General features: G+C 40.1%; 2 protein-coding genes across 4 annotated transcripts; both read left to right on the forward strand.

Moving 5' to 3' along the window:
* Nucleotides 1–247: 247 nt before the first annotated feature.
* Nucleotides 248–11,684, forward strand: LOC4334355 (uncharacterized). 3 transcript variants are annotated; one of them, XM_066308635.1, is made up of 28 exons: nt 248–652; nt 761–855; nt 963–1,062; nt 1,557–1,661; nt 1,741–1,903; nt 2,109–2,229; nt 2,306–2,390; nt 2,739–2,819; nt 2,927–3,018; nt 3,101–3,251; nt 3,591–3,677; nt 4,404–4,523; nt 4,628–4,759; nt 4,857–4,954; nt 5,033–5,156; nt 5,240–5,347; nt 5,936–6,071; nt 6,865–6,975; nt 7,077–7,140; nt 7,247–7,319; nt 7,876–8,052; nt 8,126–8,236; nt 8,925–9,095; nt 9,187–9,342; nt 9,704–9,937; nt 10,050–10,217; nt 10,430–10,539; nt 10,627–11,684. In XM_066308635.1, the coding sequence occupies exons 6-28, from the start codon at nt 2,153–2,155 to the stop codon at nt 11,153–11,155; spliced, it is 3,195 nt and encodes a 1,064-aa protein (XP_066164732.1). In that variant the 5' UTR covers nt 248–652; nt 761–855; nt 963–1,062; nt 1,557–1,661; nt 1,741–1,903; nt 2,109–2,152; the 3' UTR covers nt 11,156–11,684. The 3 variants fall into 3 exon arrangements, with proteins under 3 accessions (XP_066164732.1, XP_015631968.1, XP_015631969.1); XM_015776482.3 differs by having other exon boundaries at nt 2,328–2,390; XM_015776483.3 differs by lacking the exons at nt 248–652; nt 761–855 and having other exon boundaries at nt 963–1,052; nt 2,328–2,390.
* A 3,506-nt stretch (nt 11,685–15,190) lies between these two features.
* Nucleotides 15,191–16,694, forward strand: LOC4334356 (syntaxin-121-like). The gene has a single exon (XM_015772952.3). It carries the CDS (start codon nt 15,558–15,560, stop codon nt 16,548–16,550), a length of 993 nt encoding a protein of 330 aa, XP_015628438.1. The 5' UTR covers nt 15,191–15,557; the 3' UTR covers nt 16,551–16,694.
* The last annotated feature ends 143 nt before the right edge of the window (nt 16,695–16,837 follow it).

A 16,837-nucleotide genomic window follows, 5' to 3' on the forward strand; every position in this document is an offset into this window, starting at 1 on the left:
AAAGTGAACATGCCTTAAAATTCCAACAATTTAAAGCTATATGGCTCGGCCTTACGAATTTTCCACCCAATATACATGCCCAGATATAGCCCAGCCCATCCCCATGTTTAAGCCTACCCAAACTAGGCTTAATTGGGCTTCATACTTTGGGCTTCAAGTTTGCAGCCCATTAAACGGGCCCACCCAAGCCCAGTCTCCCCTCCCCCTCCACACAGTCGAGCAGACGCAGTCGAGCCAGCTACACGGTACGCCTCTAGTCGCCGTCTCCTCCCCTGTCTCTGGGCGCCCTCCTCCTCCCAGATCAGATCACCACCGGCGCCCGCTTCCACCGCCGCCTCGCCCCGTCGCCGGGGGACCCCTCTCCGGCGACCCCCTTCGCCGCAGGCACCGGCGAAGGTGGGGGAATACCTCTATACCCGCCCTAGATCGCGCTCCTGCGATTACGCTTCGCCTGCGCGCGCGCCTGCCACACCGGCTTGGGTTTTTGGCGCGATGGATCCGCTCAGGAGCTACCTCGGGAGGCTCCTCCTCGAGGAGATCACCCCGGTGGTGATGGTGCTCACCACCCCGCTCGCCGAGGCCGCCTGCCGCAAGAGCGGCCTCAGCGTCGTCGACATGCTCTCGCCGTTCTCCCTCTTCAAAAAAATCGACGGTGATTCACCTCCCCGATGCTCTCCGCTTCCGATAATTGTGTGTATGACGCTTGTCGCATTTCATTCGATTGGGTTCTGTGACCTCATGGGGAATCCCCTGTATGCAGTGCCCGTGCGGACGGCGAGTGACCAGCCTTACAGGCTGCAGATGTTTAAGATTCGGATGGTCTACGCTTCCGACGTCCGGAAGCAGGACTACGAGGTGATTCTCGAACTTTCTGGAAGCTTCTGGGTTGTGCTGTGGGCTTGTTCAGTATGGATGCCTATGGTTTATGAATCTCTTGATGGACATTGGCTGTTTTGGAGCAGGTGGCGGATCAGAGGATCAAGCCAGTAGTTTCTGAGGCCAATGAGAGTGCTCTTCCAGATCTGCTTTCAGACCCACCACAGCTAGAAGATGTACTTAGCAGTGAGATCCCTTACTGCTTCATTTTGTTATGTTCTCACCTGTGGGCATATTTACTTTGAGCAAAATTATGGAGCCGTAGTTGGAATTCTATGGATCACTTAAAGTAGCGTAATCCGATCACCTTGACATTAGAAGCAAACTGTGACTTACTATGAGCAGCAATAATCTTCTATTCAGATTGTTTAATTTGCAGAATAATTTTAGGTTATAATTTTGCGCTGGTAGTGGAAGTATCTTTACAAAGTGATCATACCAAACGAGCGTGTGCATTATATTTTGGATAGCTCAAAGTTCCTGTAAATGGTGTGAATATGCGATGTGTTTCTCAGTGGCTGTGAGTGTAAATAACAAGGGATATTTGGGTGGTTACAAACATAGTGTTTCTTTGCCTTCGTCATGTCTTAGAGTTGATATGAAACTGAAATAATAGTATTATTGTTTGCTGTTTGTTCGGTGCATCTTACATATGGTTCTTTCTTTGCTCTTGATTCCAGAGCCTGAAGCTGAACTGTGCCCTTTGTGGATTAAGAAATTCAACAGAGCTCTGATGCGTACACTCTCATTTTCAGAGCATGAAACATTCGACCACCCTGTGGCATGTGAGATTTGGAACTTTCGTCTTATTTGGTGTTTTTTTTAAGGATATGTTCTTGCTCATGCTTTGACTATTGTTAACAGGTCTGTTAGTTGTATCATCAAAGGACAATGAACCAATCAGCAAGTTTGTTGATCTCTTCAACACAAATCAGTTACCTTCTCTTTTAAATGAAGGCATAATGGATCCCCAGATTCTTAAGCACTATCTTATACTTCATGATCAACAAGATGGACCACAAGAGATGTATATTCTTCACTCAGTTATTATGTTTACATTAGTTCTTGCATAGCCTAGCAACCTGTTACTAATGAACATGTTCTCTCAGTTTTATAGTGTTCTCTAGCCAAACAATGATATAATGTCATATGCCAAATGCCAACATTTTACAGTGTCATGTATGCAATTTTCCCCTTCTTTTTTGCTGACCTTCTTTTTTCTTTTGGTGAAGAGCTATGAACATTTTAGCGGAAATGAAGAGCACTCTTGGTTTGAATGATTGTAAATTGTTGTGTATTAATTCTTCTACAGAAGCAGATGGTGCAGATGCTGAGAATTCATGGTTACCTTATGTAAGTACAGAGAACTACTTCAGATTAAATTGCATTAGTGTTTACGTAGTGCAGCCGATATGCAATCTAGTTACAGTATTTTCTTGACTAAACTACAGAAATCTCATGGTTTGCACAACCAAGACGGAGCTTGTTGGCTTAACACGGATGATTTGAATGAGGTATTGCCCCATTTGATGAATATCATGTCATCTGCTTATCCGTCTTCTTGGGCATATTGAATGTCATGAAACCATTGTCCAACATTTTGTAGCACCTAATGATTCATCTGTTCCCTGGTAGGTATTGTTGGGAAGATTAGTAGCCTACTTGGTAGTTTTTACTCAGTGTATGCAAGGTTTTCATGGGTATCGATGCTAAGAATACAAAATGAATATTTCTCGCAGATGTATGGTATTAGATCAATGAACTTTAGTTATTCCTCTGTAGTATCCAGTGTCACATGCAATTATTGATTTCTGAGAGCCAACCCATACAAGATACTTACTAGATAAGCCGTTTTTTTTCAGATAAAGGACTTCATGCAAGATTTGGCTTCTAATCATATAATTCCCTACATGGAGCAAAAGATCCGTGTCCTCAATCAGCAGGTATTTTCTTTATTCCATTACTTTTTTTTTACCTCTCTCAACAAGATTAACCATTCTGTTTTTGAAAATAATAATAATAATAATAATAATATTAAGCATTTTTCTAGGTAGCCACAACAAGGAAGGGCTTTAGGAATCAAATAAAGAACTTGTGGTGGAGAAAAAGAGATGATGTTCCAGAAGCTGCAAATGGCCCAATGCAAGTGGTTACTTACATCTTGCCCTTTTCCCTATATAAAAATTCTGTAGTTTGCTGTAACACTTTTTTTTTTCTTCAACAGGTATACGTTCACCTCCATAGAGTCACAGATTAGAGTTCTAGGTGACTATGCTTTCATGTTACGGGACTATGAGCTTGCTTTGTCCAATTATAGATTACTCTCAACAGATTATAAGCTTGACAAAGCTTGGAAGCGCTTTGCTGGTGTGCAGGTGCTTTATACTTGTTTTAACTTCTTGCCTTGATTTACATATGACATTACTTATGTAGTGTTGTTGAGTTTGAAATAAAGTAGCAATCAAGGTGGCGATTCTTAAGGAATATCCTGGGACCAGCTACGTTAACAGCCTAACATACTTTTCACCTCAAACACGAGTTTAGACCTTCTTACTTGTACACCATATCAGAATCATACTGTATGCTTCCAAATTTAAAGCACATGGTTCCTGAATTTGTTTTGATGATTGATTGAGTACTGAATCAAGCTTGAGTGCAGTGGCCAAATATTCAAGTAGGTAGTCACTTCATGATAATGTCTGTGTCTTTTGCAGGAAATGAGTGGACTGTGCTATTTCATGTTGGACCAGTCAAGGAAGGATGCTGAATATTGCCTGGACAGTGCCTTTAGTACATATCTGGTATTCATCTCTATGTCCACTTCTAGTTTCTCAGACTAAATTAAATGGTTCTCTTTCTAAATTGTAACCTAACATGCTAGCTCCATCGATATAAATTTGTGTTCTGTGTACTGTCCAATATGTCATACACAAAGAGAAAAGGAGTTCCTATTTAGTTTTGTATGAAGCAGTTTTCCATGTCTATTAAATACAGTTGCATCTGATTTTCAGGACTATTGATATTAACATTGACTTAGCAAGGAGTGATCATATGTCATTGATCTTACTGCGCAAATGCTAGTCTGTTGCATTGTTTTATAGTCATTCATATGATATCAACAGTAGACTCAGTTAATTTTATGGAGTTCCCCAGTCATTAAATTCCTGTGTGCTCTGTTCTTACCCGAATTAGTGCCATGCTTCACCTAGCACTGTTCTAATCCAAGTTGTCATTGGTGGCATCTCTAGGATAGATGACTTCCTTTATTCCCATTATTTTTGGGAGCTGATAGTTGGGTGTGCTTTGTGGCATATAATAAAGAATGCGTGAAACTAGATATCAAGAATTGAAGAATTCATAATTTGCGATTAAGGGCTATAAAGGGGCAGGATGATTCCAAATAATTAATGCTACTCTTATGTGTAATTTCAACTTTTGAAGTTAATTAAATTTGGAATGATTGATATCCTTCGTGCTTCTCTGTTCTTTCTTGATATTGCTCTCGTTTATTCTATTCATATTTGTAGAGAATTGGATCTTCTGGGAAGAGAAATGCTACTAGATGTGGCATTTGGTGGGCAGAAATGCTTAAAACAAGAGGACAGTATAGGGAGGCATCAAGTGTATACTACCGCGTTTCTAATGAGGTAGATCTAGCATCAAGCATACATTGATAAAATTTTACTCATATTTTTTGCAGGAAGAATTTTTAGTTTATTACACAACATTGATGGAATTTTCTAATGTTCAGGAACCTTCATTGCATTCTGCTGTACTGCTTGAGCAAGCCGCTTGTTGCTATGTGTTATCTAAACCACCTATGCTTCGGAAGTATGGATTTCACCTAGTGTTAGCTGGAAATAGTTATTACATATCCGATCAGGTGTACTATAATTATATTTACTGCTGTGATATTTAATTAATGCTTTAGAAGTATATTATATCTTTGTTGAGTCTGAAAATTCAATCTTTGAGTGCAGAAGCAACATGCTGTTCGGGCATACAGAAATGCTCTGTTTGTTTACAAACAACATCCTTGGAGTTATATCAATGATCATGTACATTTTAATGTTGGAAGGTAGTTGTGTGTTTTAGCTCCTATCCATATATTTTTCTTGTCTATAAACTATTATTAACTCTGGTGACTGTAAACTAGGTGGTATGGAGTCCTTGGGATATTTGATGTAGCCATAAAGCACTTGCTGGAGGTCATTGCTTGCAGCCATCAGTCCCTGACAACGCAAAGCATGTTCCTCAATGATTTTTTCCATTTTGTTCAGGTTCTTGACCAGCTCCATTTGTGCTCTCATTTTGGTGAACCAAACTTCTATTGCAATGTTCATCTTGTGTTTTGTACCAACAGAGTATGGGGAAGAAATTTGATGTCTACAAGCTTCAACTTCCTGTTATCAACATGCCATCACTCAGAGTTATATATGAAGATCATCGTACTTATGCATCAGATGCAGATGTAAGTACTTTCCACTGCTGTAGGACTATATCTAGTTTATTTACCATTCAGTTTTCCAGAGTAATCAGACATTTTATTTACCATTGAGTTTTCCGGAGTAATCAGACATTGAATTTATGATATTTCCTCTAATACTCCCTTCGTCCCAAAATATATCAAGTTTTTAGTCTTTGGCACGGGTATTAAAGCGAGGGGGAATAAGACTTGGTTGTCTCCTTGGGATTGGTGAGGTATAGGTCCGGACAAGTTGGACTATAATAAAGCCAAGGGGTACTGTGGGTAGTTTAGCGGTAAAATTTACATTTTACAAGTACTGTTGCTATATTTGGGACAAAATTTGGACTCGGTTGTTATATTTTGGGACGGAGGGTGTAGAATATATCTTATTTCTTGTGGGGCTACTGAAACTGAAATAAAAGAACACCAAAATGAATCGATGTATTGAGCATTTCTGATGATAGACAATTAAATAATAACTATGAGATTCAACCACTCCTTTTGTTTCTCTAACAATAAATGTATCTGTCTTTGTGATCTAGAAATTAAAGCAGTCTAATTCTAACTTGTATAAGTTGCCTTCAATAACAGGTTAATGTTAGTGAAAGCATTTGGCAGGAGCTGGAGGAAGAAATGATCCCATCATCATCTATTGTTAGAACTAACTGGCTTGAAAAATCTCCTGACTTGAGAAAATACAAGGATTCCTGTGTTTGTGTTGTGGGAGGTAATACATCTTCAATATCCATAAATCTGCTCCTAAGTGGATCAACTTAACTTCATCTGAATTTTCCTGGAGTTAAGCTGCTTTCAGCTGGAAACCAGCAAAATGGCAAAGTAAATCCAACATTATTAGCAATGGACTCATGGGGCATATCTAGCGCAGCTTGAGTGTAATTGTGGAAGCTTTCCACGTGGACCACTCGATGAGATGAACAGACTAGTTTGGGTGACTCGTATCCCCTTTGTCGGTTGGAAATATTAATTCCAAGCATCCATGCCCATGCATTTCGACTTTCGAGAGATACAAATATATATGCTATATGATGTAGAGTTAAAACAAGCAATAATATTGATTAAAACTAAAAATTAGATACACTATTTCATAAGGCACAATCAATTACATATGCACATGTGCAAAGAATGTAATGTTTCCTAAGAAATGGATATTGCAAAGAACACTTATGTCTACATTTATGCAGCCCCAAATGATCTTGAGTTGAGTGGTAGGTGTAGAGAGTGCCATCATCCAGCTTCTCCTTTTAAAAGAGTATAAAGATTAGGCCTACCTTCTCATGACCCAGAAGAATCTGATCCATCCATATCACATCCAACAGTCCAAATGGAGGTTTGTGTGATTGCAGCCAAATATGAGTTCAAACTCGATCTGCCCCAAGTCACTTTAAAGGATTAAGGAAAATAATTTATTTATCAAAATAGAAACGTCAACGGACAATAGAGGGAAATATGGATGCATCTCTTATATAGTGTTTCAATTATTGCTTTTTTGTCAATTGCAGAAGCAGTAAAAGTGAGGATTGAGCTTAGGAATCCTCTACAAATTCCTGTTGTTGTTTCTTGCATCTCTCTAATATGTCAGCTTTCCACCAGTTTGGATGCTTCAAGTGCTGGTACTTCTTTTTTCTCTGATCTAAAATTTTATCTTAAGAACCCCATATCCAGAAAATTATGTTGATCATTGATTTCTTTAATGGATCACATTACTGTGCAGTCAATAGTGTGCTGACCACAGGTGCTGGGGAAGATATAGCTAACACAAAGCCTGCGATATCAACGTAATATTTCTTTTTTGCTAATTATTGAGGCTTTATTTATGTATGTCTTTGGATCCCAACCTTAATTCTCATGGGTACCGATGATGTTTCTGGTTTAACACTACAGATTTGAGGATGATGGAAATAATTTCACAGTTTCAAAGCTGGACATTGTGTTAGGAGGAAGTGAAACTAAAAGTGTATGCCTTCTTTGTCATTCCACTTTACTCAGTATTATCGCCTTACAAAAGTTCTGTTAGGTTGCTTCCCATTTTCCTAGTAAATCTAATTTCTACCCTTGGTAAAATGATTTGGCGCTAGCAAATACTGTTTCAACTATTTCTATTTGTAACCATATTGATCAATGGTATATTAGGCGATCAAACAAAAAGGAGGAAAGCTTTATGTGTCACTTTGTCATTTGTCTTCTTTGCTGTTTCAATTACTCCTTACCGAGTGGTTATTGTATCCAAAAAAGATATAATAGAAGTTCTCTTGTAAAGCCAATAGTATTTCCATTCAGGACGATCTGCATTTTATCTTTTGGCCTGATATTGCTTCAAACTATTCATACTTGTGGCTTTCCTCAATTTAATTTTCATTTGCTTCAATTATTAAGTCTGATGTTATAAATTATAATAATACCTGTAATGACAAGAGGCGATACTTAATTGACTAATGTGTAGTTATACATAATTTAGCTGATAATGTTTTGGTAGGCATTATAATAACCAGTTTCCTTTCCAATTCTATTAGGTACAACTTGAAGTTACTCCAAAAGTTGAAGGTATTCTGAAGTTACATGGGATAAGGTGGACGCTCTCAGATTTATTAGTTGGCTATCAATACTTTGAATTTGACACAAAAAGGAAAACTAAGAAAGGGAAAAAGGGACCTCGTCGTACTTTGAGCAACACCCTGATTGTAATCAAGGTTCGGACTTGTCCAGTGCTCTCTTTCACATAATTTGTTCTGAGATAAGTGAGTAACTTTAATTTATTTCCAGGGTTTACCTAAACTTACGGGGTGTATTGATCACTTGCCAACAAATGCGTTTGCTGGAGATTTACGGCTACTCAAGCTGAATCTGAGGAACCAGTCAGAATATGCTGTGAAGGTCCAAACTATATATTTTTGCAACTCTCTTCCCTTCTTTTTCAGTAATTTGAAATGATTTAACGAGGTTTGCTCAAATGAGCATAACTTTTGGAGCAAATTTAATGGTACTACACAATTTGAACCAACTACCACAAACCACACTTTCAAAGAAGGCTTTCAGAAAACTACACGTTCTTCAGAACCACAAAACTACTTTTTTTATGAATTTACACTAGTCAGACTTCTGACTGAGACCATTAGTAAGGTATACGTGGTAATCTGTGTGCCATATGGACCACACACACGTTCATGGTCCATGGATGACCTTCTGGTTAATGTGGCAAAGGTACAGTGGATGAGTGGAGTAGCCCAAAGCCTATAGTCCCCTTGGTGCTATGCCATCAGGATGACAATTCACAAGGCAGTACTTGGCCTGCATAGAAACTGTCTTAGTCACCGTATAGTTGGAATAATATCAGATGTTACCATATGTTACTTTCATATGGGCCTAGTTGGTCATAATTTGTTGAGAGTTCTATGATGGTCTTAAAGGACGTCAAGTTTTTGTGAGAACTTTTTATTGAAAGTGTGGATTTTATGATGGTCTAAGTTTAGTTGAAGTTCTATGACATTTACACTAATTTTGTCCTTTATGTAATTTTTCAGCAGCTTGTTTTGTAGTAATAATTCCCAATCTTGTTGTGCAGAATATTAAGATGAAGCTTAGCCATCCAAGATTTGTAATTCCTGGTGATTTATCAGAAGTTGATTTCGAGTTTCCCCAATGCTTAAGAAAGCATGTACAATCAGAAATTAGTACTGTATCGACAAAACGTACTCAGGGAGATGCCAAGGGTTTGCTCTTTACATTTTCTCAAGTGAGTTGGTTCAAGCATGCCCCCTTGTATGCTGCAAAAATCATGCATGGTCTCTGTTTCTTTGCAAATATTCACCGTACTCTCTTGCCAGGATATTAAAATTCAAGAAGGAGCCACGTTCTCCTGGCCTATTTGGTTCCATGCTGCAACTCCTGGGAACTTTTCTCTTTATATATCTCTGTATTATGAAATGGAGAGCCCAAGTGAGATAACTTATAGAACATTGCGCATGCACTACAATATTGAGGTAATGACTTGTGCTTGTATTTAAATAATACATGATTTGTTGCAAATTTGGTGGATTAAACACCTAAATTTGTTGTTAAGGGTTGTAAGTGGGTTCTTAGCAAAGTTCAAGGTGGTAGAGGGGGTGGTAAATGAACATATTCCTTAAAACTGGAAATATTTTTAATTGCATGAAACTAACTGTAAAACAGGGTTGTCATGCTCCACAACGGAGTGGACCAATTAAAATACTCGAAAGGAGGTGATGGGTTTATTCCTTTTTAGCTTTTGAGTGTCTTTTTTTGTTTAATCAGCATCTGTGTTTTTATAGTCAGCATTTCCTACTCTGGTGTGAGTTTTTATCTCTAAACAATTCTCTGCAGGTTTTTCCATCACTTAATGTGTCCTTTGCTATAAGAATGTGCTCATCAAGATTGAAAGAGTATATTGTGCGCATGGACATCCTGAACAGGACTCCCTCAGAGTCATTTATTCTTCATCAGTTGTCATGCAATGACAGTAAATGGGCAATTTCATCGTTGCCTTTGTGCGATTCTATCCGCTCTATTGAAACAGTATCAGCAAATCAGTCTGTGTCGTGCTTCTTCAAGATAAAGGTAATACTTGTAGCATACCATGTCTTCCAAATCTATATATTCTTTTTTTGCCCATTACATTGTAGAGTTTAAAACTGTATTATATTTTTTAAAATGCATCTCTTTTTTTCAGGATTTAGGTACAAATTCTTGTAAAGAAGCTGAAAACAGTTCTTGTAGAAGTGATATGCTTTTTTTATCTCGTGAGGGCAACAGCAATACTGAGGAGTTTGATGTTTCCCAATCTCCTATTACCAATTTCCACTATCAAGAGAGATACCAACAGGGAAGGTTGGCTAAGGTGAGTTCTGTTAAAGACTATAAAGGCATTTGCACCCACTTGGTGGTACTTTTTCCAGCTGTCAAGGATTTGTTACCCTAATCTTCAAGTTGGAATCAACAAAATTTGGCTCGAAAAATGATGAGAAATTGGATGCATATGTTTTTGTTTTCATACAGTTTACCATCACTTAGTCAAATGATGACATATATATTGGTGCCATCACTGTCCAGGGACCACGGGACCTTCTTGATTTTATTCTGATCTCGAAAGCAGTAGGTGGTAACTATTCCAAGTCAGATCCAGACGTTCAACTACTCTCTCATCATGTGTGCCATTGCAGGTAAGTGCTAGATTGTAGAACCTTTGTTACGACAAATTCTGTTGGGCTCTGGACTTTAATGTGCTGATACCATCTGCTGTTTCTCAGTGCTATCGACCAGAGTCCTATATGGTGGTTTATGGAAGGGCCTAGAACAGTTACTCATGATTTCTCAAAGTCTTACTGTGAAGCAAACATCCAGTTGGTAATTCATAATACTGTGCAACATAATATTTCAGCGAGAGTAGTTACCTATGACAGCGTGCCAGATAAAAGCCAAACTGTCAATTTGCAAGATTCTAATAGTAATCAGGGTGGATGGTATGATGTATCGCTGGAAAATGACATTAAAGCTATCTCTACTGCCAAGGGGACACATTATCAGAAACAGCCATCAGAGAGCATTTCACCTTTTGTTTGGTGTTCATTGAGTTCTGCTCAAGTTGACCTGAAACCTGACACTTCCACTAAAGTTCCTCTAAAAGTGTGCATATTTATGCCTGGAACATACAATCTTTCGAATTATCAGCTACAATGGAAAGTGCATTCATCCGAGGTAGGACAGGTGGATGAAAATCAAAGATCCGGTGGTGGCCAAGGGCATCCTTTTTATGTCACTGTTCTTCAGGATGCTTGATGAACTGCAAGGAAGGATGGTGTGAGACAGTGAGACAACCTTCTCATGAAGAAACTCGTTCCTTGGATGCTGGGTAAAGATATACAATCTGACCAACCCAAACCAGTGGAGTGGTGACTGGTGAAGATGTGTACCTGTAAGTTCACGGTTGAGTATAGAATGAATATACATGGATTCCAGTTTCAATACTAGCACAGTTATACAAGTTCTTTTCAAGGGTAATTCTGGCGATTAGATGTATACCATTGTCGGTGAAATTTTGGTGCTAGGAAGGATGCAGACAACAAAAGCTTTGGTTTGCCGATTGTTGCTGTAGCCTATAGGTTCTTACATTGTTCTTGTAAATCCTTGTCAACTTTGAGACAACTCGCAGATGCAGTATCTGTCCATAGTTTTCAGTCATATTGTACTTTTGAGGAAATTAGATACTTGAGACGCTCCAAGGGCGGCAGTTTTGCCTGGCTAATTGTGATGTTCATCATATAGTGTTGCTTTGAATCCCAGATCATACGAAGTTATTTTATTTCCATTGGCTTAGTTTGTTTGCCGGATTATCTTGTGATGTTTTTATAAGATTCTATATAATAGAAAATGATTTGCGGTTGTCTTGTTTGATACTTTCATCTACTAACAGTCTCCAAGCTGAAACCGGAAAATGCAAGTTCGTGACTCTTGCACGTTCCAGAAGTAGTTCAGCTAATCGTGACTGTACCTTTGACAAAATAGCATCTTGTTTTATTTGTGTATTTATGAATCGACAGCCTCTTGTAGCCTTGCCTCTAGAAGTCCAGCTTTTTTGCAGCCAAGTACTTGTACCAACAAAATGTATCCTCGTGTTCAGCTGATGCAGTGGAAGTCCTACCAAATGCAGAGATTTTTTGTCTTGTGCTGTGTTTTCGTGTGCCAAAATTTTTTGTAAGTATATAGACACATATTTAAAGTATTAAACTGTATACTAATAATAAAATAAATTATAGATTCCGTATGTTAACTGTGAGATGAATCTGTTAAGCCTAATTAATCTGTCATTAGCAAATGTTTACTGTAGCACCACATTGTTAAATCATGGCATAATTAGGCTCAAAAAATTCGTCTCGTGATTTACATGCAAACTGTGCAATTGATTTTTTTTCGTCCATATTTAATATTTCATGCATGTATCTAAACATTTGATGTGACGGAAAAGTTGAAAGTTTGAAGAAAAAAGTTTAAATCTAAACATAGCCATGAATGCAAAATCCACCCGTACCTCCATTATGCTTCACCTCTGCTTGAACAGGTAAGACTCCGTGCATTTACATCGGCCATGTTGTTTTTATTATTACTCCCTCCGTTTCAAAATATTTAACACCGTTGATTTTTTAACACATATTTGACCGTTCGTCTTATTCAAAAAATTTAAGTAATTATTTATTTTTTTTCATATCATTTGATTCATTGTTAAATATACTTTCATGTACACATATAGTTTTACATATTTCAGAAATTTTTTTTGAATAAGACGAATGGTCAAACATGTGTTAAAAAGTCAACGGTGTTAAACATTTTGAAACGGAGGGAGTATTATTTAGATTTTAGATTTTTGTTTGCATGTTTCCCTACTAAACGGAGTATTTGATGCCAAAAGAAATTCTATATAAAATTTTCTTGAAATACTTTTCTAAAACAAAATTTCAACTCTGTAGTAGTAGTTAATTTTCATTCGTTTATATCGCAAAAATCATATTATCCGTCAATTTTCTATATATTGTTGTGTCTGTGCAATTCAGTGCTGCCCCCTGAAGTGTTCCTTGCAACTCTGTACAATCTATGAGGGTTGGATAAGAGCACCCGCAATGGTAAAGTAAGGTGCTCTCTATAAAACATGTACATCTCAGCAATAGACTAGATTAATAGTAAACCACCTCAATAGTATGTCTACATGGGTATCTATAGCTCTCTCATGTATTGTCTCGTTTTTCTCTATAGACTATCTCTAGTTTAGTAGATAGTTTTGCTCTATCTCTTCATTTAATATCTTGCAAATAGAAAAATATACTGACGTGGATCTCTTATAGAGAGTCTATAGATAACCATTGCGGGTGCTTTAAGTGAAATTTGCGCATGCACATGTGCGTCAGTTGCTAGAATCCTCAACAGCATGCAAAGCTCGTAAAGCAAAACAAGGAGAGGTCAACGGAGAGAGCACATCAACGCATCACTATGGTAATCCCAGAGTGAGTAGTACTAGCAATAATAATAGTGTCATTAGTACTCCCTCTGCTGAAGAAAGCAACGCCTTATAAAAAATTAAAAGAAGTTAGTAGTACGAAACAAATAAGACGTCAACGCCGTCGACATCCAAATGTGTTACTTTCTCTGTTATAATATGTAACAGCTTTTAAATTTATTATATCTTAGTATTATAAATCTGAACATGTCGTTTATATTCATAATTCTTATATTGAAATGGAAAAATAAAAGGAGTATTATAGTACATGTGAGGTGGGGCAATCAATCAAAAGGCGTCACGTTCACGTCCTTGTGATCGATTGAGACGGTCAGCGTTGCCGCCTTGGGTTGGCCTGACCCGGTTTGGTTTGTAGCGTGGTAACATAGCATAGCAAGCAGAATTGCGAGGGTTCATCCATGATTGGCAGTTTGGCATGTGATAACTGAGACATCCAACGGTGGATGACGACCAGTACCAACTACCAACCCAGCAAGTTGTATAAACGAAGGGCCCCTTTAAATCACGGGAATAAAAAAATGAAGGAATAAAAAAATATAGGATTCTAATAGAAATGTAATGTAAGTGTAAATAAAAAAAATATAGGATTCTAACAGAAATGTAATGTAAGTGTAAAACAGAGGATTGCAAAACACAAGAAAAACATAGAAATGACCGTTTAATTGGACCACAGGAAAAACACAGGAATTTGAGGAGAGATAAAGACTCGAAGGATTTTTTCCATAAGGTTCTACCTCTTGTTAAAATTCCTCCAAAACTTATATGGGAAGAGGCATTCCATAGGAATTTTATAGGATTTCATAGGGTTCATTCCTTTGATTCAAAGGGCTTTGTAGGAAAAATTCCTATAGGAATGAAATCCTCTAAAAGAAAATTCCTATGAATTTCCTTTGAATCAAAGGGACCGAACTCTGCAACTGATGGAATTATTATGTATATAGGCCGAGTTTACTTCCAAACTTTTTCTTCAAACTTTTAACTTTTTCATCACATCAAAACTTTTCTGCACACATAAACTTTCAACTTTTCCATCACATCGTTTCAATTTCAACCAAACTTCTAATTTTAGCGTGAACTAAACACACCCATACTTGGTTTTATTTTCGGTCTTTTGTTCTCTGTCCTTTTTATATTGTCGTGGTCAAGTCAAGCTGCACACTTGCATGCACAGGTGCCCTTGCTCGCTCTGGTTGATCCGGTCAAAAACGACCAGCTGAATGATCGCCTACGGCTTATGGCTGATCCTGATGCCATGCATCTCCATTCTCCAGTCTTACAAACTCCAGTAGCAGTTTTATAATACTACCAGTAGCTTTTTTTTTTTTACTCTTGACAAATTTATTGGCATGATTTGAAGTTTACAGTTACCTGATAAGCTTTCATAAGGCCCTTTTTATACGGTTCGGGTTCCAAGATTTTTCGGAACCGGTAATTTCTAGTTTTACAAATTTATGATCTAATAAATCAACCATTACATTGCTAATATTTAGATATATCATTTTATTTCTATTTTAAATTAATTTTAAAATTTAAACCATTATGATTTAATGTAACGTACAAAGTTCAAATATGTCGTGGATCTGGAGTTGTGCAAAACATGACCTATTTTTTTTCACAAAATAAAATGAAATCCGTGCTCCGTTTCATAGAAAGATATTTAACTATTTGTCAGTCTTATAAATGGTTAATTAAGGGTTTGTCACCGGATCCATATAAAAAATCGTGAGACGTAAATTCTTAATTATCGCATCTTTAAAGTGGTAAAAAAAAGTTAAATGCACCGGCCCCTCTGAGGTTGCGTGGTTAGGTTTGAAACAAAGCACAATCTGGACGCCCCCGGCGCGCCACCACACGCCACCGCGTGATCAAGCGCCGCGCGGGCAGTGCACACGAGGGAGGCCTGGACTGGGCGGCGCTCGCGAGTCGCGACGCCACCCGCCCGCGCCGCGGCCATCTCATCTCCCTCCTTCCTCCCACCTTCCCAATCCCTCCCCCCCGCGCCACCTCACGTCGCCATTTCAACTCCATCCTCGCGTGAACGAGACGAGACCCCTCCGACCCCTTCAACTCCGCGTCTCCTCCTCCTCCCCCCTCTTAACTCCTCCCTCCTCCCGATCCAAGAAACCGGAGCAAATCGTGGCCGATCTTGTGTTCTAGTGAGTTGCTGCAGCCATGAACAATCTCTTCTCTAGCTCGTGGAAGCGCACCGGCGGCGGCGGCGGCGGCGACGGGGATATTGAATCGGGCGGCGGCGTGGAGATGGCGCCGCCGCCGGGGGCGGCGGCGGGGGCGAGCCTTGATAGGTTCTTCGAGGACGTGGAGTCGATCAAGGACGAGCTCCGCGACCTGGAGCGGATCCAGCGGTCGCTCCACGACGCCAACGAGGGGGGCAAGTCGCTGCACGACGCGGCGGCGGTGCGCGCGCTGCGGGCGCGCATGGACGCCGACGTCGCCGCCGCCATCAAGAAGGCCAAGGTGGTGAAGCTCCGCCTCGAGTCGCTCGACCGCGCCAACGCCGCCAACCGCTCCGTCCCCGGGTGCGGCCCGGGCTCCTCCACCGACCGCACCCGCACCTCCGTCGTCGCCGGCCTCCGCAAGAAGCTCCGCGACTCCATGGAATCCTTCTCCTCCCTCCGCGCCCGCATCTCCTCCGAGTACCGGGAGACCGTGGCGCGGCGGTACTACACCGTCACCGGCGAGCAGCCCGACGAGGCGACGCTCGACAACCTCGCCGAGACCGGGGAAGGGGAGCGGTTCCTGCAGCGCGCGATCGCCGAGCAGGGCCGCGGCGAGGTGCTCGGCGTGGTCGCCGAGATCCAGGAGCGGCACGGCGCCGTGGCGGAGCTGGAACGCTCGCTGCTCGAGCTCCACCAGGTGTTCAACGACATGGCCGTGCTGGTGGCGGCGCAGGGGGAGCAGCTCGACGACATCGAGACCCATGTCGGCCGCGCGCGCTCCTTCGTCGACCGCGGCCGCGAGCAGCTGGTGGTGGCGCGGAAGCATCAGAAGAGCACCCGCAAGTGGACCTGCATCGCCATCATCATCCTGCTCGTCCTCATCCTCGTCGTCGTCCTCCCCATCGTGCTCAAGTTCGTCAACAACAACAAGAGCAGCAGCAGCTCGCCGGCGCCGGCGACGCCGTCGCCGCCGCCGCCAACGGCATGATGGTCGTATGATAGTCCATGTTGAGTTCATACTTCATAGTGAGAGATTTCTATTTTTTTGTCGGGTTTTTTCTTTCGTGATTGTAATTACTTCTGTATGATTAGTTGATCGTCTTGATTATTATACATATCTGATTCTTCTAAATATCATTGCATTTGAAACTGCATTTTATCCTTTTATTCGAGCATTCGACTATGTGCGATGCAATTCATTCTCCAGAAAAGCAGTAAAGTCATAGGCGAAAATTTAAGGCGTGTTCTAAAAGAACTTATGAAAGATATGGATTA

The sequence above is a fragment of the Oryza sativa genome, chromosome 3, assembly GCF_034140825.1.
Source record: "Oryza sativa Japonica Group chromosome 3, ASM3414082v1".
NCBI classification, from domain to species: domain Eukaryota; kingdom Viridiplantae; phylum Streptophyta; class Magnoliopsida; order Poales; family Poaceae; genus Oryza; species Oryza sativa.